A 22460-nucleotide genomic window follows, 5' to 3' on the forward strand; every position below is an offset into this window, starting at 1 on the left:
GGCATGAGTTTAGTCAAATAGAATACAGTGTTTACCTTATAGCAAAGCTGGTCAAGCCTCTCCTTGTGATGTTTGGTCTTCTTCTCGCTGCGCACCGCCTGGTACCATTTCAAACTGTTCTGGTAGCGGCGGGTGAGGTAGGCCGGAGTGGTGCATCGGAACTGGGACTCAGAAGGAGACTCAGAATCCTCGTCGTCAGAGCTGGAGCTAAGCAACTGCAAATCCCTGACAGAGCGGGATAGGGAGGCACCATCTCCTCCGCCTCCCCTGTCCTCACCTCCAGCAGCCTGCACCTTAGCAAGGGATCTGTGTGAGTGGATACTGTCTAGGGGGCTATGGTCTGCAGAGGGGGGCTGCTTGCGTGATGGTGGTCTGGGTGTCACAGGTCTAACCAACTGACTACCAGGGAGGGTTCTCTGCCTGGTGAGCTGCTCTAAGTCTGGCCTCACTGGGATAAAACGGAGGGTGGCCTCAGGATGTTTAAACTTCACTCTTTTATCAGTCAGGTTGGGGGAAGGGTTGGGGACGGGTCGTTTTATTGGACGAGGTCTACAGTGGCGCCTGCCAATAGGGAGGGCTATTGTGTATTTGAGCAAAGGCTTGTCATAAGGTTCTCCTTTCCAGGTCTCTTGCACTGGCATCCAAATCTTGGTCTTGGCTGAGAGAGTGGGTTGAGGTAGGGGGTACTTTCTACTGAGACCTGGTGGGGGGAGGGCAGTGGTCTGAGCATTCTGAGGAAGGGGCATAGCCCCTTCTCCTGCAAGACTGTGAGCTGGGAATGCTGGATAAAGAGATTTAAATGCCAGAAGAGATAGATGTCAAAATAGACATCTAGCTACTGTATTAAGTTAGATTGTCTAGCTAGCTAATAGTCTTCTAAATTCTTTAAAATCCTCACCAGCTAAATGTGAACTTTCTCTCACATTGTCTCCTCCCTCCTCCTGGAACCTACAGTAAGAAAAAGCAGTGCTTTTCTTAAACTTCTTCCAGCATTATTAGTTAGCTAACTTTTATTTTTGAATTTATGAAACACTGCATTCAAGATTCAAGCTTTAGCTAACGTTAGCTAGCTAGCGCAGTTCAGATAATTTAGGTTAGCTCAAGTTAGCTAACTTAACTACACGAGACTGATTAATACCAATCAAGCCAATTTTGGGTGGCCGGTCATGTGTTGCTAGCAAGCTGTCAGTGTTAGCAAAACTGATGCTCTGAACTGGAGTACGTGTATTCAAACGTACCTTTTTTTCTCCTTCTTTAGCCGGACCTGGGTATATTTTGGTTTCATCTTGTAACAAATATGACATTCATTGACAAAAGTAAACAAAGAAGTGACATCATTAACGGCAGAATTCTTTAAAAAATGCATTATGCTCGAGCAGCTTTTCCAACTTGCTGCACACTTCATTTCATGTTTCTATTCTCGTTCCAGCACAGCAACCATATACAGTATAAATATATGGAGCTGTCCAGTGCTGAAAGTAAAAGGACTATAGCACAGCACCCAAGCAGCATGCTGCGTGAATGATACATTTCCCAACATACATGGTGAATAAACCCCTCGCCCTTGTCCTAACAGAAAGACGAGAAGAACAGAAAATACAGTATAAATGAAGTCCATATAACGTTGAGAAATTGTATGAGAAATTATGGATTTTATTTGCTAACATTATCAATTTAACATCGCGATGCAAGAACAAACACTGCATAAAGCAAAGTCATCGAGTCAGCTCCTTAATAAATGGCACTATTACTTAGTATATTATTATATGGAGGTATCCATTGTATTTGTGGTGACAAGATAACGTTAACAACTGTTAATAAATAACATGAATATTACAATATAAATGCCTTAATTTAGAATATTAACAATATTTTATTACACATGTACAATCCCATTTCCAACTAGTCTCTCACATAAAACGGATGCACACCTTGCAGGAGTAAAACAATACAACATGTTAAATCTAGAGTAGGGCAGGTCAGGTAAATAAAACCAAAATGTTTTGACAAATCCTAACTTCCTGGCCTACATTCAGCTGTGTCACTCCACTCATCCCGCTGTCCAGTCTGTGCACGTTTATTTATTTTCTAAGTAGGAGAGGCTCTGATCAACACCAGTCAGAGTTTCACATTGAAAATGTAAATGCCAGTCCATATTCACTCTATTCTTATTTACTGAGAATAAACCATGTTGTCCTAAATGGTGAGTTGACCGACAGAATGTCCATCTAAAGGATAAACACCACAATGACCTCCACAAATGTTGACGTTTCACTTCCTCTGTTACCAGCACATCTCCTGCAAAAAAAGAAAAAAGACAAAGGACATGCATCACACCGACGTGTAAAACATCATTCCTAAAATAGTTCAGTGAAATTGGATTTACCTGCACTACAATCCCTTCTACCAGTCTCAGACCCAGGAGTCGAGGGGTGGAGGTTTGCGCTCCACCAGGCCCACTGCAGGCCTTCCAGCCCGGATGAAGTGCTTCCTCTCTGGGATACTCTACAACAAAATGTGAGTGTGTGTTTAGTTAAATGTGAGTCCCCATTGAAGAACTCCTGGCCGTACGTATAGTAAGGCGCTCTGCACATTGTTACTGACCTGGAGAGGCTCTCTCTCCATCATGTGGCCTGGCCCATCACCCACTCTGTCCCCTTGCTCCACAGTGGAGTATCCATCTGTGGGAAAGACAGAGAGAATACAATAAACAAAGGCCATTTTACATTCAAATGACAAACAAGGAATAGGCACACCCACACTTATGCTGAAGCTACAGTCTCATGGTGACCTTGATTTTTCTCCATCAGAGGCAGTGTGATGTCATCATAGCCTGACTTTCCGCTCTTGGGTTTTTTGGGCATTCCACTAGTTGTTGGCTGAGAGTAAAAAAAGAGAGAACACACAGTATGCCATTAGGAACTAATGTTGTCCTATACAGTGCTCAAGTTACAAATCAATAACATAGTTGTGTTTGTGCCACCCATTTGGACTGTGTAGTGAATGGGGAATACAGCCTTCTACAGCATGCCATGCCATACCTTAAAGTGGCTCTTGTTCCAGCCTCCCTTGTAGAGACTGTTTCTTAGGTCCTTGTAAGCCCACACTGTCTGCAGGACATGAGATGCTGCTTTGGTCTCTCGCCCAGATTGGCTAGCAAAGAAACAACAGAATCAACCAGAGCCAGCATAAAGGAGAAAGCACAGCACTGTGGACTGAGCATCTAGCCAATTGAAACCAACACCATATAAGATATTATGATATGAAAATCTACCTTGTCTTGTTGATGGCTACCAGTTTCTGGATGGCGTGGCCCTGTATGAGACCTCGGGCGTTCTCAGGGCTGTCTGAGATGATCTCATGGATAGTGTTCAGAATGGCCACCACTGTGTCCCCTTCCAGGTTCTTGGCTGGCCTCTGTTGACCACAGGGCATGTTACTGACCAGGTCCCTCATGGCATAACTCCCTGTGGGGAAAAGAAAATGGTCAAATCACCTGTGTGTGTGTGTGTGTGTGTGTGCGTGTGTGTGTGTGTGTGTGTGTGTGTGTGTGTGTGTGTGCGTGCGTGCGTGCGTGCACGTCTATGTACCTATGAGGTCTTTGTTGCGACGATCTATGGCCAGGTTGCGGAGAGCAATAGCTACAGCCCGGACCACTTTATCACCATCTGAACGCAGTAGCTCCACCAGGACAGGCAGACCTTTCTCCTTCCTCACTGTGGCCCGGATGTAACTGGACCACTTTGAGCAAAGGCACAGAGAGAGAGAATAATAGAAGGGTGTAATGTATGACATTTTGTAAAGTCCTATTGTGCTACTTATGATTATTAATACATATTCATACTTTTATACACATTATTGTTTTTCAACCACAATTCAATCACACTTAATCAACCCTTCACACAGAGAGCAAGAGGGAGAGAGAGAAAGAGAAAGGGGATGAGAAACAAACAGTCTGTTCTCCCAGATCAACTGCTTCTACGATTGCCCTTCACTCACAGCCCAGTGTCCTGCAGCGAGGTTCTGCAGCGCTCCGGCTGCTGCCTCCAGGGTGTTGTGGTTCTGACTGCAAGTGAGGAGAGACAGGTACAGCCTCACAACCTCTGGCTGGTAAAGCAGCTCCAGGCCTACAGAGAGGGAGAGAGGGAGGGAGGGAGTGAGGGAGGGAACGAGAGAGAGAGAAGCACAGAGAACTCTCAGATACATTGGAACTGGTATAATGAGACACAGTGGTTTTCAAGGCACCAGTCAACAGAAGGTTGGATCAGTAACCAGCACATACAGTTAAGCACTTAAAAGCTAATTTCAGACTTCATAGTGAAACACAGATGAGATAAAAACTGATTACTTGTGCCATACTGTTTGTTTTATGTAGTAGAGTATACATTTTCAGACAGCTTGGAGTTTTGTGGCCAAAGTGAGAAGACTCTAAGCTGGACAATATGAAAAATGCAGTGCAGCTTCCTATGAAACTTTTTTTTTTTAATTCTTCACATTTTACATTTACATTTACATTTTAAAACAGTCCATCTATATTTTCCAACGGAGCTATACATTTGGGTGAGGTTTTTTTCTCCCCGGAGTAGCCTCGTTTCACTGCCAAAAATGTCAATGTCAAGGGCCTCCCGGGTGGCGCAGTGGCCTAAGGCTGTGCCACCAGAGACTCTGGGTTCGAGCCCAGGCTCTGTCACGACCGGGAGGCCCATGAGGCGGCAAACAATTGGCCTAGCTTCGTCCGGGTTAGGGAGGGTTTGGCCGGCAGGGATATCCTTGTCTCATCGCACACTAGTGACTCCTGTGGCGGGCCGGGCACAGTGCACGCTGACCAGGTTGCTAGGTGTACGGTGTTTCCTCTGACACATTGGTGTGTCTGGCTTCCGGGTTGGATGTGCCCTGTGTTAAGAAGCAGTGCGGCTTGGTTGGATTGTGTTTCGGAGGACGCATGTCTCTCAACCTTCGCCTCTCCCGAGTCCGTGCGGAAGCTGTAGCGATGAGACAAGACAGTAACTACAACAATTGGATACCACGAAATTGGGCAAAAAAATTATGTCAATGTCAAATACAGGTAGCCTAGTCAAATAATTAACATCCAACATCCAATTACTCTCACGGGAATTCCACTAATGGTCCATATGTAGCCAAACGACACTGCTGCTCATTCTGTTGGCTCGAAAATTGATAAATGGTTCAAAAAAAGTAAGGCCAGAGTCCATAGAGACACATACCAGCTCTACTGGTAGTACTGCTGCTAGCACTCTACTGGTAGTACTGCTGCTAGCACTCTACTGGTAGTACTGCTGCTAGCACTCTACTGTCGATGACACAAGCTGTAATTCTACATGTGTTGTTAGCCCAGTTAGCATGGACACTGACAGTTGTGAATCTGATGCAGCCGAAGAGCTACTGCTCCCTTACCCGGGAAAGCACCGAACAACATCGAAGAGGCGCAAAGATGATGAGAACTACATTGATTTGGAGTAGTGCCTTTCCTCAGCCACAGTGTGTTATATTTGCAAAAGTACTATCTCACAACTCGATGAAACCTTCACTCTTGCGCAGACATTTAGAAACAAAACACTCCAATTTGAAAAATAGTTTTTTGAGACAGAATTAAGATTACTTTTGAGTATAAAAGCAACAGATACCATTAATAAGAATGCCTTCATCAAACAACACTGTTTCACGACGTATCAGTGACATGGCAGGAGATGTTTTGAAACAACTACTGCTTCGCATACAAGCCAGTGAATTCTATGCAATTACAGCTGGATGAGTCAACAGACGTGGCGGGTTGGCACAGCTCCTGGTATGTGTCTGTTATGTTTATGGGGGGTCAATTAAGGAAGACATCCTCTTCTGCAAACCACTAGAAACCAGGACAAGAGGAGAGGATATTTTTAAAGTACTGGACAGCTTTGTGACATCAAATTGACTTTGGTGGTCAAGATGTGTTGGTATCTGTTCTGATGGCGCAAAAGCCATGACAGGGAGACAATGTGGTAATGCGCGTCCAAGCAGTTGCTCCCGACGCCACTTGGACACACTGCAGCATCCCCCGAGAGGCTCTTGCTGCCAAGGAAATACCTGACCGCTTGAAAGACATTTTGGACACTACAGTGAAAATGGTTAACTTTATTAAAGCAAGGCCCCTGAACTATTTTCCTCACTATGCAATGATATGGGCAACGACCATGTAACGCTTTTACAACATACAGAAGTGCGCTGGTTATCGAGGGGGCAAAGTATTGACACATTTTTTGAATTGAGAGACGAGCTTAAAGTTTTCTTTACTGACCATCATTTTCACTTGTCTGACTGTTTGCATGATGATGAGTTTGTCACACGACTGGCCTATCTGGGTGATGTTTTTTCTCACCTGAATGATCTGAATCTAGGATTACAGGGACTCTCCGCAACTATATTCAACGTGAGGGACAAAATTGAGGCTATGACTAAGAAGTTGGAGCTCTTCTCTGTCTTCATTAACAAGGACAACACACACATCTTTCCATCATTGTATGATTTTTTTGTGTGCAAATGAACAAGGTTACGGACAATATCAAATGTGATATAGCGAAAAGCACCTGAGTGAGTTGGGTGCGCAATTACACAGGTACTTTCCCGAAACAGATGACACAAACAGCTGGATTTGTTACCCCTTTCAAGCCCTGCCTCCAGTCCACTTACCGATATCTGAACAAGAGAGCCTCATCGAAATTGCAACAAGCGGTTCTTGAATTTAATCAGAAGCCACTGCCAGATTTCTGGATTGGGCTGCACTCAGAGTATCCTGCGCAAATCGCGCTGTTAAGACACTGATGCCCTTTGCAACCATGTATCTATGCGAGAGTGGATTCTCGGCCCTCACTAGCATGAAAACTAAATACAGGCACAGACTGTGTGTGGAAAATGATTTAAGACTGAGACTCTCTCCAATACAACCCAACATTGCAGAGTTATGTGCATCCTTTCTAACATACCCTTCTCATTAACCTGTGGTGAGTTATTCACAATTTTTGATGAACAAATAAGGTTTTATATGTAAAATGGCTAAGAGCAAAATGATTGATTATTATTATATTATTATTTGTGCCCTCTTTGTCATTTTCCACGAGCCGGGTTGTGACAAACTCACACGCATTCTTATGTTTAATAAAACAACATTTGAGAGAGTGCTGACCCTGATGCTAGAGGGGGTACGCAGCTGGAGGTTGAATGTTTGAAGGGGTACGGGACTATAGAAATTTCGGGAACCACTACTCTAGAGAATATATGTAGGCTTACACAGTTAGGTTATGAAGCTCAAAATGATTATTGGCTTAGTATTTCAGAAAGACTATACAGTATAATGTACACAACATAGATAATACCCCCAATTAAAGCTCAGCCATGTTTGTGTGTGTACATTTTAGATATTCACACTGCCTTTCTGCCTTGCAAAAGGGATGTGGACTGTACATGATATTACAAATGCATAAAGAAAACAAAATGTCTTTTCCAACTCCAAACTTTCACGCAAACACCCCAACTACATGTAAACATGGATCACTGTTGCATTATTAACCAATGGGCGCTTCGGGCTCCAACTCTTATCAGCTCTCTGTGCGCTCTTGTCTGCTACAAAAGGTACCACCACTCACTTCAACAATATTCACAGACTGTATTATTCTACTGGAGTGAGAGGCTTCTAGCTACACACACATCCCCAGTAGTCATGCTGGAGTATAGAAGGAAGCCAAATACTCAGGAATTCTCTCACAGGCCGCCCTCCAGAGGCTTTCCAATGATATTCAGCCAGCTGAAGCCGAAGATGCTGATAGGCTGCCTCTGGCTGGGAGACTTACGTGCTGTCTAATCCTGACCTAGGCATGTAACCTTCTTATCACATTGATTGCAGCCGCAGGCAGGAGTGTGGGATGGCTCCACAGCCAGACACGCAGGTTCTGTGGAGGGTATAAGATTTTCTACAGACCTGTATAATACCTGACTGGCCACACAGGTCCATCGAGCAGTGCCCGTTCCCTGTGTCATCAGAAACCTTCTCGCACAAATTCTGGTGGGCCACGACCAAACCTTCCCTCTAAATCAGTCTGGACTTCTACATCAAAAGACATCAACCATGCTCAGGGAATGATTTTGTCTGTATATGTATATTCATGTATCTGATTATGTTCCAATGCCATATAGAAGAGAGTTGTATAATCTAATCAGTTATACAACTCTCTTTTTTACTAAGGTATAATCTATTCAGTTATACAACTCTTTTTTACTAAGGTATAATCTATTCAGTTATACAACTCTTTTCTACTAAGGTATAATCTATTCAGTTATACAACTCTTTTTTACTAAGGTATAATCTTCTGTTGGAACTTCTGAATGTCAATGACTAGTTTAGAATCCTGTCAATAGTCTGCGATATTACACATTATATTTGACATAAAAAAGGCAGCTATAGTGCCTTATCATCACGTGGCCCAAAATGCATTCAATCGTCCCTTCATTTGATGCTGACTATAAGCTCTACTAGCTGTCTATACTGCTCCATCTCAAACACAGAAGTACATTATTCACAGTATAAGTCTCTTGAGTTGCCACAGCATTCCCACCAAGCTATTGCATATTGTATTGTACTCATACAGTAACTGACACATGGTACGTTTGTATGGACCATGTAGTTCTGCCAAAACATTCAGACAACCTATTGTTATCTCTGAATGTTTTGAAATACAATCCAACCACTTCAAGACAGTACAACACATTGGAAACTATTCTACATCATGCACGAATACCCTTTCCAAATGCCTAATGCCAAGGTTAAGGCTTTATACAACGTACGCCTTTGGAATGCATCTTGAAGTTACATAAATGCATGTCTTGAATCTTGACCAATCCACAGATCCCTAAAGATGTTCCATACCTTTCATTGGTTCTGTGCGTTTGGGTAAATCCAGAGTACCATATTTTTTATCACTTGGTCCATTTCTCCAGCCTAGACAAAACACACACACACACGCAACCACGCACACACACACACACGCACACACGCAACCACGCACACACACACACACACACACACGCACACACGCAACCACGCACACACACGCACACACGCACACGCGCACACACGCACACACACACACACACACAATAAATAGGAAAGATCAAAACATGCAAAGTGTATAGAGACATGGAATGTGTAGAAATCTTTTCTAACAATGTGCCAGAAAACCTTAGGTCTTCCATTGAAGCTCAGGTCTTGAGGCAGACAAAAGGGCAAGCAACCACAGAGGTCCTGGTTTCTCATAGTTGACAGAACATTATTTTGGATTTTCAGATTGTCAAATATCATTCATTCAGACAGACTTACTTTGACTGAACCACTCCTCTATTGAATGGGGATGGAAGGAAACAAAACAAAAGATAAATAAGGAAGACAGTATAGCAACACAGAGTACACACCAGAAATCCCACAATTCTACTGCGTATTACGTGTTGTGCAAACTGCTTGACAACCATTCATATAGCGCCATCATGAGGTCAGATTCAACTCACCCTTTGGCTTCTTCCCTCCAAAACAGTCTGCCTCCTTCTTTTTCTTCTGGTTCCCTCCTAACCCTGGCACCTGATTGGCCACGGGTTCCTGAAATCTCTCCGCCCCCGGCACCTCTTTGTGGACGTGGTAGGAGAGGTTTCTCAGGATGCAGACACAGTTCTCTACCGACTGAGAGAGAGGAGGATAAACAACACAAAGATGCTCATCACAGACAGCAGATGCATAGAATATAGGGAGGGTCTGATTCTCATTTGTGGTCCAGAATACTTTTGATTAATGTACTGATTCTCATTCTGGCTATAGTGTTTTCGTTGGGATTTACATGTGCTCAACTGTGTCTGCGTTCACCTTATTGTCGGTCTCCTTGTGTGCGACAGCTGACTGAAGGGCATGGAGGAGTGCGTCCACCAGCCCCTCACACTCCCTCAATCTCTGCCGAGCCTCTGCCCCATCTGAGCTCACATTCCTGGGGGAACACAGCTCTATTAGTGGGGCGGATGAAGTTATCATAGCACCGCTATCAGTATCTCATTTACCATTACGTCCAATTTAGAAACGTCCAATTTAGGGAGCAATGAACCCTGAAATAGTTCTTGTGTAAGGTTCCATTATCTTTTCATCTATGTAGCTGCTATACTTTGCCTGAGACATCCTGAGGTGTTCTTGAACACGGTGGTCCACTCTGTCTCCTGGGGTCTGGAGTGCTCAGTAGGGTCTCTCCTCCAGCCAGAGTGGGGGATGATGACCTCATCAGTCAGTGTCTGGAGCCCGTGGTTGATGATCATCATCTTCAGAGGCTCATGGGAGGAGAGGTTCCACAGGGTCCCTATAGGTAAAAAGTATATGCGATTTGTCCGAATGCTATACACAAAGTGTTTGGGTAATCAGGGTGAATATTTTGTCATAGGCTCACTGTACCTGTGACCAGCTCTCTGACCTCCATGTTACTGGACTTTCTCAGCAGTCTGACCAGGGCGGGGATGCCGTCACAGTTCTTGATAGCCACCTTGTTGTGGTGGTCTTTCCCGTAGGAGATGTTCCTCAGGGCTCCACAGGCCTTGCGGTGGACCTCGGCTTTAGGGTGGTCCAGGAGGCCCACCAGTACTGGAACCCCCTTTAGCTGCCTGACGTCCTGCTTCATGTGGTCGTTCTCGTAGCACAGGTGCTGCAAGTAGGCGGCGGCGTTGGACTTGACCGGGTCCATGGGGTGGCTGAGCATGGTGATGACCTCACTCAGGTTGGGGTCCCTCCAGCGGGGGTCCTTACGGATGCTGTCCAGGCTGACCATGCTGCAGCGCTTGTGGGGGAACTGTAGCATCTGGGCCCTGGACATGGCCTGGAAGAAGGAGGTGGGGTCTCCGTCCACCTGGGACATGAGGGCCTCCTCGTATCCCCCTCTGGAGAAATAGAGAGTGAAGGAGAGGTGAAGTGTGTGGGGGGGGGGGGGAAGCAGAAGACAGGTGTTGGAAGTGACGGGGTGCTAGATAGTTAAGTATCATTTACATTTACATTACATTTAAGTCATTTAGCAGACGCTCTTATCCAGAGCGACTTACAAATTGGTGCATTCACCTTATGACCTCCAGTGGAACAGTAGTGCATCTAAATCTTTTCAGGGGGAGGGGGGGGTGAGAGGGATTACTTTATCCTATCCTAGGTATTCCTTAAAGAGGTGGGGTTTCAGGTGTCTCCGGAAGGTGGTGATTGACTCCGCTGTCCTGGCGTCGTGAGGGAGTTTGTTCCACCATTGGGGGGCCAGAGCAGCGAACAGTATCCTCTGTAAACAGCTCATTGACAGCTTACAAGCTGAGGAAAGTGCTGCTGTCAGTCAGTGATACAGGTGTAACCTCCTTATTTATTGACTGGTGGCCTCCCTGATTGTTACCACCTGCTCCTAAACTGCTGGCCATCTGTCTCGCCCCACCACATGGACTACAGCAGCTAGAAGCTCCCACTGAGGCTCAACACTATGGAACGCAATATACAGAAGTCCACTCGTGCAGTTTCAAGCCATACTGAGCTGTGTTGAGTCGTATAGTAGAATTTTCTAAGTCTCCTCTTTTCTTTTCTTTTTCTTTTAAATGTGTCCATAAGCTACATAATGGGATTTTGAGGGTCAGTGTATGGTGAAGTTTACTCTACGGGGTTATCTCTTCACTGAAAACAGCATTTATGTGGTGAATGAAGATAATGATCGTGTACCGGACTGTTCCATTGGTCAGTAGCAAACAATACACAGAATGTGTCCTCCTTTTCAAATGACTACCTACAGACTGCAAAAATCAATGCCCTGTCTTGTCAAGGGTAAACTCATTTACAGAGAGGTTATTGATATTTGCGCGCCACACATTAGATTTCCTTTTTCTACTGTCCATTCTCTGAATGTAAATAACTCATTTGAATGGGAATAAAGGACTTGACTTTGAATCAATGGATTCCATCACCTTTCCATAGAGCTGACATAACAAGGTCACCAGTCTTTTTAGCTTGGATACGCTGCTAGGGAGTTCTACTGTCATGCATGTGCCGAACTAGCTAGCCCATATCCTAACCTGGTTCTGGACGGCTCCATCAGGAGCTCCATGGTAGTGATGGGTCTGAGATAGTGGATTCCCCCCAGGGTGGCGTAGCTGGAGGTGGGGTAGTCAGCTTTTACATCCTGGGCGTCCCCTGGTCCTTCCCCCTCGGTCTGGTTAGTCAGGCCCACCTGGCCGTAGTTGTCCCTGGGTAGGGGCAGGGTGTAGTGGCCTCCGGGCTGGGTCTGGTAGTTCCTGGAGGGCCAGTAGGTGTGGAGGGAGCTATGGTGGACACCTCCTCGAGACAGGCTGCCATACCCAGAACACATATCACCTCCAAGGACAGGAAAGGGAGGGTCGGGGAGGGTGTAGATTCTGTTCTCCCTCTCAGGGATCTCTGTGTTGGGATCACGGTCTGTGTTGTTGTACGGGGGGGGGAGAGTGGTGATGGTAGCAGTGGTTGTGATAAGGGGGGTGAGGTACTCAGAGGAGTGTTGGACGTTGGTCAGGGGGCTGGGCTGCAGAGATTGGTTGTCTGGACACATGGGAACCTGGGTAACCGGGGGATGCTGTGGGGCTGGGGGAAGCTGTGGGGTGGGTGTGTCTGGGGTGTTCGGAGTGTCTGCCTGGTCATTCGCCAGTTCCACAGCCTTGGGGTCCTGTAGGGAGGAAGGCATATCGTTCATTTCAATACACCAGTCAGACTGCCCCAACTGTGGGATCTAATATTCCATCTCCATCACAGCCTCAGCCAAGTCTATGAGACGCCATCCCAAAGCTGCACTCACTGCCTCAAATAACCACATCCACGTTTATCGATACTACCACCAAATCTACTACTAACTTTTTTCCCCAACAGCAGAGAGCACAAAATGGCACAGTTTGATAAACATTTAACTCTGCATTAAACAAACCAAAAAATCCCCCACAAGCTCTCGTCTCACAGGAATTATCCATCATTTTTATTACAACAGATTTGTGGCTTTGAAGTAGGCGACTAGATAATTCATTCTGCTTGGCTGCCAGTGAATAATGTATTTCCCCAGTTGGAAATGAGTTTAGATTGGACTGTGATGAAACAAGCTGAGGTCCAGCTACTGTTGAGTACTAGAGTAAATTGCAGGAAATGAAAATGGTCTGTTTGATGGAAGTGGATTTTGATGTTAACAGTTTCACAACCACCAAGACCAACACGCAATCTGTGTTTTTATCTTGCACAACTATGAACATGATGTAAATATGTATGACGTTAGATGACTCAAATAGTCTGATGAATAGTTTTGTGGAAATTCTACACTAGGATAAGCTTTGTGGCATTCTCTGGGCCTGAGATACAATAGTGTTAGCTGCTACTTCCCCAAGGGAAATTCTGGCAGCTTGGCACAATACAGCCTTCAGTTCAAAAAGCTGTCTGGGGCCTTTAGATTTACCTTCTGTTGAATGGCAATTTGTTTCTGGCGGATGGTTAGGATTAAAAACACATCATGGTTCACCACAGCTGCAGATGTATTACACTATATAGTTATTGTTTCCCATTGTTCTGACATAAATCGTAATGCACAGGGATGGTGTTTTATTGGAGATATAATGGAGGATTAATCCATGCTTCAGATTCCAGTAGATAATGATTACAGTATGATCCTGGGAGAGATGTACTGTAGAGATCAACTGGCTGAGCTTAGACGATGACTGATTGCTAAATTAAGTAAATAGTCCATAGGGGATCAATATATTGAAGAGTGGGAACCTCTGTGTGTTGTGGTGCCTCTGTCTCTGCATTGGAGCTGCCATTGGTGGAGGTGACAACAGAGGAGTTGGAGGTGGGTGTGTTCAGGTCATCGTCTGCAGACTCCACATGTGATTCCTTGGTCTCCAGGGTTATAGCCGACAGAGACGAGGGCCCCTCTGGGATCTGCTCCTACACAACAGAGGAAAGCGTTAGATACACACTCCTACGCAGCAGGCAAGCACATAGCACAGGGTAGAGGGTTGGAGACATATCCTAGTACAGACCAAGTGCAGGGTCAAGAGTTTGATACACAGCAAAGGGAAGATATTTAGTTAGACATCCTAAGTGTAGGAGAGAACGTTTCACAGAGAAAGAGAGTGAGTGAGAGAGAGAGAGAGAGAGAGAGAGAGAGAGAGAGAGAGAGGAGAGGGAATAAGAGAGAGAGGAGAGGGAATAAGAGAGAAAGGAGAGGGAATAAGAGAGAGGGGAGAGAAGAGAGAATAAGAGAGAGAGGAGAGGAGATAGAGAGAAAGAGAGAGAGAGACAAAGAGAGAGAGAGAGGGAATAAGAGAGAGAGAGAGAGAGAGAGGGAATAAGAGAGAGAGAGAGAGGAATAAGAATAAGAGAGAGAGAGAGGGAATAAGAGAGAGAGAGAGGGAGAAGAGAGAGAGGGAGAGAGGAGAGGGAGAGAGGAGAGAGGGAGAGGGAGAGAGAGGGAGAGAGAGAGAGAGAGAGAATAAGAGAGAGAGGAGAGGGAGATAGAGAGCGAAAGAGAAGAAGAGGGAGACAGAGAGAGAGAGAGAGCGAGAGAGAGAGAGGGAATAAGAGAGAGAAAGAGAGAGAGAGGAGAGGGAGATAGAGAGCGAAAGAGAAGAAGAGGGAGAGAGCCCGGTATCCTTTGTAAAGAGAGGGAGAAATAAAGACAAACTAAAGGTGACAGGACAGTGAGAGCAAGAGAGGGTATTATCTAAATGTGAGAATGAGCTCCACCTGTTTAATTAAATCAGCGTTTGTTTGACCTCTCTTGAGGCCCTCTCACCCCGTGGACCAATCTGCTGCTGCCATTCTGCTGACCTTTCACTTCCACTGCTGACTGCTCGCATATTGTTCATTTTTAAGCCCTCTCTTTCAAACACCCCCTCACTGTATAGTGTAAGACACAAAGCTATTCAGCCTTTCCATACTGATGTGTGGCCATGTGTGGGGAATGGCAAAGAGGAGAGCAGGCTGTTGTAATTTTGGAGGTTCAGGTGCTGAGAGACTTGATTTGTTAAAAGAGTAACGATGCCATTATGTGGATTAATGAGGAGGAATGGTTTGGCATAAGTACTGAGATATAACAATGTCCTGTCTTTAATCAGCCCTCTCCAGCAGCTAGCCTGAGACACACAGAGTCATTTACTGATTTATGCTTATTTATTTAAGTTAACTTGGGGATTGCATTTCCCCAAACTAGGAATCTATTGAATATAAAACATAAACAACTTCAAATTGATCTATAAAGAGACTAAAGAGGCATAAAATATGAACAAAAGTACCCATAATTAATGTTGACTTGCTTTAGCATACTAAATAGTGTTCAGACATGGAAGATTCTGTTTTGATCACATACTAATACCCAAGGGTGTCTGAATCTGAGATCTTATTCAACATGTTAATGAGCAGAACTCCATCGATTTATGTGCCAATATCTCTTGCAAACAAGCAGATAATCTGACATAAAATGCATTGCATCATATCTCACCGTTCTAAATTAAATGCTCTCAATCTTACTGTGCAGGAACAAATGGAAATACCAGGTTTGCCTGTAAGGGCTCGATTCAATGAGGATAAAAGTGATATTTCCAATTGAGATGACATATGCAGGGTTTTACCATGAATGCATTTTCTACGAACATGGGAACATAGCCTTTCAATTCCCATCTCGCTATAGTGCTGAACTTCTGCGATATGGATTGAATCGAGCCCTTACAGAAACATACTGTAGATAAAAGTTCATTCAACAGTATTCCAACATACTGTAAATAAAAGTAAATTCAACAGTATTCCAACATACTGTAGATAAAAGTCAATTCAACAGTATTCCAACATACTATAGATAAAAGTACATTCAACAGTATTCCAACATACTATAGATAAAAGTAAATTCAACAGTATTCCAACATACTGTAGATAAAAGTAAATTCAACAGTATTCCAACATACTGTAAATAAAAGTAAATTCAACAGTATTCCAACATACTGTAGATAAAAGTAAATTCAACAGTATTCCAACATACTGTAGATAAAAGTAAATTCAACAGTATTCCAACATACTGTAGATAAAAGTAAATTCAACAGTATTCCAACATACTGTAGATAAAAGTAAATTCAACAGTATTCTAACATACTGTAGATAAAAGTAAATTCAACAGTATTCCAACATACTATAGATATGTTCATCCACCTCTGGCCTGCTCGCCTCCCTACCACTGAGGAAGTACAGTTCCCGCTCAGCCCAGTCAAAACTGTTCGCTGCTCTGGCCCCCCAATGGTGGAACAAACTCCCTCACGACGCCAGGACAGCGGAGTCAATCACCACCTTCCGGAGACACCTGAAACCCCACCTCTTTAAGGAATACCTAGGATAGGATAAAGTAATCCCTCTCACCACCCCCCTTAAAAGATTTAGATGCACTACTGTTCCACTGGATGTCATAAATGGTGAATGCAAATGACTTAAATGTAAATTAAATGTAAAAGTAAATTCAACAGTATTCCAACATACTGTAGATAAAAAGTAAATTCTACTGGATAAGAGCTATAGATAAAAGTGTAGATAAAGTAAATTCTACTGTAGATAAAAGAAATTCAACAGTATTCCAAATGTAAATGTAAATGTAAATACTGTAGATAAAAGAAATTCAACAGTATTCAACATACTGTAAATTCAACAGTATTCAACAACATACTGTAGATAAAAGTAAATTCAACAGTATTCCAACATACTGTAGATAAAAACAGTAAACATACTGTATTCAACAGTATTCCAACATACTGTAGATAAAAGTAAATTCAACAGTATTCCAACATACTGTAGATAAAAATAGATAAAAGTAAATTCAACAATTCAACATACTGTATTCAACAGTATTCCAACATACTGTAGATAAAAGTCAATTCAACAGTATTCCAACATACTGTAGATAAAAGTAAATTCAACAGTATTCCAACATACTATAGATAAAAGTGATTTCAACAGTATTCCAACATACTGTAAATAAAAGTGATTTCAACAGTATTCCAACTTCAACGAATCCAAGGTAAATAGTAGGGGGCTGCATGTAAAATAGTCCTCAGAATCTGTAGTTATAAAACTCATTAATGTGATGGGAGAGCTGATTCACACGCAGCCTCCATTTCCCAAACATAATGTCCTCATCTTCATGCAAATAAATCTGTCATAGAGAGAAAGAAGGAGAGATGAAAGCCCCATGGTGGACACACAGCAGAGAGAAAGAGAGAGTGAGGGAGAGAGAGACAGAGTGAGAGAGAGAGTGAGAGAGGGGGAGAGGGGGAGAGAGAATGCCATCTTAAACAGCCCTGGAGGGATAAATGATTGGAGCAGAGATAAATAAATAACTAGCTGACTAAAGGCAGGGTGTCTCTGTTCTCTAGGGAAGGCTTGATGGAGGGATTGAGATATGGTAATAGGGTTTGATAGAGGCAAAGAGGGATGTATAGGGAGGTTAGGGATTGTGAGAAATTCCCACCTGGCCCTGTTTTTAGATTAGCCTTTCAACAGATCCAGAGCCTTCCAACACTGTTCCTCCATCACATCAACCAACTATCCTCATATGTCTACAGATTCGTTGCTGTTTACAAATGAGATGCAGGAGATAGATGTTGGAGGCACTGAAGCAGGGGACAAAGTGACACGATTAGAGTCTTGTTCCAGCCAACTGTCAAATCAAGGCTGACTGCACCACATTATAGTGGAAAGGCCAACAGTCTGATCTTCTGCTGAGTGAGTTCAGATTTAGTGGCGGGCTCAAGGGCACTCCAGACGCAAGCCACATTTAATACTTGTCACAAGCTCATTACGATAGACGAATCATGCAGGGGAGGGAGAAAATGCATGCCCTCTATCTCAACATTAATGTAGCTCAGAGGAGAAGCTGCGACCCTGTTGGAATTACCACTGACAATGCAGTCAATTTGTCTTCATCAGATGGAGGAGAGAGAAATGTGTATCGCTCCAGTACTTGATGTGAAATGACTGTGTGCACAACATTGCGGTAAACACCGAGCAATAACTTGTCACAATTAGACCCCCTCCCAGGGTTCCGAATTAGAGGGGCAAGAAGTTGGCTTGTTTTTGTTTCGTTGTCAAGACGTGGGAGGAAAACATTCGCTGTCCACATTACCCAAACACAGCATTACCCAAACACAGCATTACCCAGTCACAGCAGCCTCAGAGAGCCACTGCAGCTAGGCATTACAGCATGATGACATCAGGATATCCCATCTCTTTCACCGCTGTGCCAAGACTAATTTCCATTGAGAATGAGGACACCGCTCATCCCTTGTCTTTGTCTATGCAGGATGCAGGAGCCAGGAAGCCCCCTAGACAACGAGCAGTTCAATACTTGCATGGATATATTTAATGTAATTCTAAGTTCCAGTGGCTTGCTGGCGGTGTGCTGGGTGATAAAAGCGTATGCAGCAGCAGCACATTCCCCTCTGGGCGGTTATCACTCAGTCTCCTCTCATAATGTTACCATGATTGACAGCCTCTCCATATGTCCTGCAGCATACACACTGAACAGAGGTGTTAAGAGCATGTCCCTGAGCACACACAAGTAGACTGAGGGGAGAAAAGAACGCTTTCCCCTTCATACTAGGAGAGAAGCCTATAGCTTACCGAATAGAATAGAATACAGAACAGCTGTGGACTGGGCTCCTGTAGGAAAAGCGTCGGCGGGAAAAGAGGGAGGGTAGTGGAGAGAAAACAAATACTAAATCAAAACACTTACCTCTTTCACCTCTGCAGGCATTGCCAAATCCCTTTGATTAGCTTTCCTCCCAAACGATGGACAGAATCCTTCCCCAGTGAGAAGAGAGCACCGCGTCTGTTCCCCGCCTCCTGCTGTTTTCTCCCCTGACTTTTCCCTTTCCCTGCGAGCATGGAGGCAGTTCAGACACGAGCAGCCATCCTTCCTCCCGGGCTCTCACTAACGCACGTACGTGCACGCAGGCACATCCACACACTCCCTCTCTCTCTCTCTCTCTCTCTCTCACACACACGCACACACGCAGACACGCACACACACACACACACACTCTCACATGTTCACACAGTGATCTCAGATTGATTCTGCACTCTCCCCCATGAAAGAGATGCTGAATCAACAACAAAAAACAGGCAGTCTCATCATTACACACCCCTCTCTGCCGTCATACAAACAGCTGTATCCAAGGTTAGTAGCAAGACGTTGGTAAAATCAAACTAAAAGAAATACTGCTGAACCCTATAAGAAAAGGGGGTGAGTATATCCAGTTAGCGGAAAGCAATCTGCGTGCTTTCTCCCCAGTAGCCTGCTTCTCTCACTCACTCACACACACAGTTCCCTCTGGGCTGGCAAACAGATGCAGGTGGAGCAGGAGAGAAGGCTGCTCCAGCCCAGCCCCGTCACCCATGTGCAGGACAGAGGGAGGGACGGATGGGAAAAGGGGATGGAGGGAGAGAAGGATGGAGGGATGGAGGAGAGGAAGGCAAAGGGTGCCGCAGGCAAAGAGAGGCTACCCTGCACACGGCGATAACAGCCTCGAGTGAAACTAGATATTTGCATGCAATTCAATTAGACAACATTACATTTTAATATTAAAACCCAGTCATCTAAAGAGGCACGAACATCTAATTATTACCCTATAGTGATCTGTGAAAACACCCTTGAGTGATGTAAGCTCCTACTCATGCTCTGTGAATTGTAAATCCAAAACAGAAAGCTAGACATAGTGAAAAAAGAGACAAATATTAGATTAAATGGTGATAGTCTAATTACCACTTGCTCAAATGCATGGCCATGCTGTGTATCTGTGTGGGATGCATGGCCATGCTGTGTATTGCTAGCTGTCCCCCTCAATGACTTGAATCTTACAGTAATAGGATGGCTTATGAACGACAGTTTAAAAACATACAGATGAAAATACAAGGGGGACAGCTAGCAATACACAGCATGTCCATGCATCCCACACAGATACACAGCATGTCCATGCATCCCACACAGATACACAGCATGTCCATGCATCCCACACAGATACACAGCATGTCCATGCATCCCACACAGATACACAGCATGTCCATGCATCCCACACAGATACACAGCATGTCCATGCATCCCACACAGATACACAGCATGTCCATGCATCCCACACAGATACACAGCATGTCCATGCATCCCACACAGATACACAGCATGTCCATGCATCCAACACAGAAGCACTGCATGTATGGTACGTACAGTACATTGTACAGTACAGTAGGGGATCACGCGCTCAAATGGACACGCATTCTGTCATGCTCAGCGTTACATTCCTCCACATCCATTCATTCCCACTTTCTCTCTATCACACAGACACATTCCCTTTCATCCGTTCTAACCCCCCCTACATGAGTCTACTCATGTACCCCATAGTACCCTAGGTTGGGAAACACTGATGTAGGCTATGGCAGGACCAGGCAACTAAAATAAGAAACAGTCATATATCTGGGACTTGAGAGAACCCATTGGGCAGACGTCAATTCAATGTCTATTCAGCGTTGGTTCAATGTAATTTCATTTAAAACGACGTGGATACAATGTCGATTCAATCAGTGTGTGCCCAGTGGGAAGGAGGTTTTCCAAGAGTGGAGCCAGTAAGCTTGAGAGCCTCTCCACTCCGACTACTAATAATACTGTGCCCGACATGCTGTCTTCCAGTTAGCAGTACCTGCAAATCAGAATAATCCACAGAAAAACAGGAAAAGGAACTTCAGGAAAGGAAATTCCCCCGACGCAGACAGTCCAACAAAGGGCCGAGTGAATGTTGAAGTTCTATAGATAATATATGAGATACAAGTCTCTTTGAATTGTGATAAATAATGAATGTAAACCAGGGGGCCCCAGAGAGCTGAACTACACAAGGTGTTATGATTTATACTGGGCCTTCCTGTCAAGTGTCACCACAGGAAACGCTTCATCATAAACAGCCCAGGGAGGAAATGAAACGCTTCAATGGCACGGGAATCTGAACCTGGTAATCAACAAGGCACTGACGACCCTGATGGATGGAGCATATCAATTAGGAGGAGAGTGTGTGTGTGTGTGTGTGTGTGTGTGTGTGTGTGTGTGTGTGCGTGCGTCTGATGTAGGTGTGCATGATGGCGTGCATCTGCTGCACTTCACAAACTCAACGAACCACAAACCCTCCTCTTCACAGCGGCCCTCCTCATTAACATTTTACCCCAGGCTACAGAAACAGTGAGCAGAGAGAGGGAGGGAGAGATGGGGGGTAAGAGAGAGAGAGAGAGCGAGTGAGAGAGAGAGAGAGCGAGAGGGGGGTAGAGGGAGTGGGTGAGAGACGGAGAAAGAGAGGGAGAGAGTGGGAGAGAGGGAAACGGAGTATTAAAACTACATCAAAACCAGCATCTCAGAGGTCTGCAACTGGGCCAAAGTTAAAAACACACAGGAACAGAACACCAAGATGAATATTTGATCAATGGCCTTTAAAGCGGTCCCATCACTAGACTTCAGACGGTTGGAAGTGTCATGATTCCTACAAGCTGGGTGAAGATCAAAAGAGCTCGTTCAGACTGAATAGACACAGTGGGGTCACGGTTGTAGAGGGCACCGTTTCATAAAGAATGGGGGGGGGGGTCAATCCAGGAGGAGAGAGAGAAGAAAAGGAAGATGAAAGGATGCACAGAGTCTGAAGAACGGTAGAATTTTACATTTCAAAAATGGATACGTCAAATGAAGGGTGGAAAGACTTCAGTCATTAGTGAGACAATAAGCTATTTGTTATGTGATCTAACCTGAAGGGATGAATGGTCATGAATAGTGCATTGTTTGGGACTCAATACATGTTCTGTGATGTCATAAATGGAATGAGAGAAAAGGCCGGTGCCAACTGCAGAACCATAGAAACTGGAACGTGACAGCAGGGAGGGGCTGCTGTTAACCACGGCTGTTCCTTCTTTTCCTGTTTTCTGAGTACCTAACCTCTGTGTAAACGGTTGTTGATGTTCTCTGTACTTCTCACTACAGCCCTGCAGTTCTGGAATGATGTCTCAATCTCTCTGTGTCTATGGCAACGATCACTGGCAGTCTGAGAAATATCACCGCATCAGAATGCTGGTGCAGCACACAATCTCAGTGGAATTACCTCAATAGCGAAGGCTTCATTTATGTAAGATATCCAACACATACTTCTCTGAAACCCTTAGCTGAGCGCAGCGAGCCTCCCATCAAAAAGGAGGCCTAGAGGATTACCTACCCATTCATTTGGGTAGGTTGAATCCCCGAGCTGACAAGGTAACAAAGTCTGTCGTTCTGCCCCTGAACAAGGCAGTTAACCCACTGTTCTCAGGCCGTCATTGAAAACAAGAATTTGTTCTTAACTGACTTGCCTAGTTAAACAAA

The 22460-nt window shown here is 44.6% G+C and overlaps 1 protein-coding gene across 1 annotated transcript; it reads right to left on the reverse strand.

Moving 5' to 3' along the window:
- Positions 1–1646: 1646 nt before the first annotated feature.
- On the reverse strand, positions 1647–19106 carry LOC115125537 (splicing regulator ARVCF-like). Its single transcript, XM_029655062.2, has 17 exons — positions 18813–19106; positions 13817–13987; positions 12106–12728; positions 10472–10950; positions 10196–10379; positions 9902–10019; positions 9553–9721; positions 9368–9385; positions 8918–8989; positions 4000–4127; positions 3591–3741; positions 3275–3467; positions 3042–3153; positions 2792–2879; positions 2605–2681; positions 2387–2505; positions 1647–2298 (listed from the first exon to the last, which is right to left on the reverse strand). Exons 1-16 carry the CDS (start codon positions 18831–18833, stop codon positions 2413–2415), a joined length of 2697 nt encoding a protein of 898 aa, XP_029510922.1. The 5' UTR covers positions 18834–19106; the 3' UTR covers positions 1647–2298; positions 2387–2412.
- Between the last annotated feature and the right edge of the window lie 3354 nt (positions 19107–22460).

Source organism: Oncorhynchus nerka, linkage group LG4 (assembly GCF_034236695.1).
Source record: "Oncorhynchus nerka isolate Pitt River linkage group LG4, Oner_Uvic_2.0, whole genome shotgun sequence".
NCBI lineage: Eukaryota > Metazoa > Chordata > Actinopteri > Salmoniformes > Salmonidae > Oncorhynchus > Oncorhynchus nerka.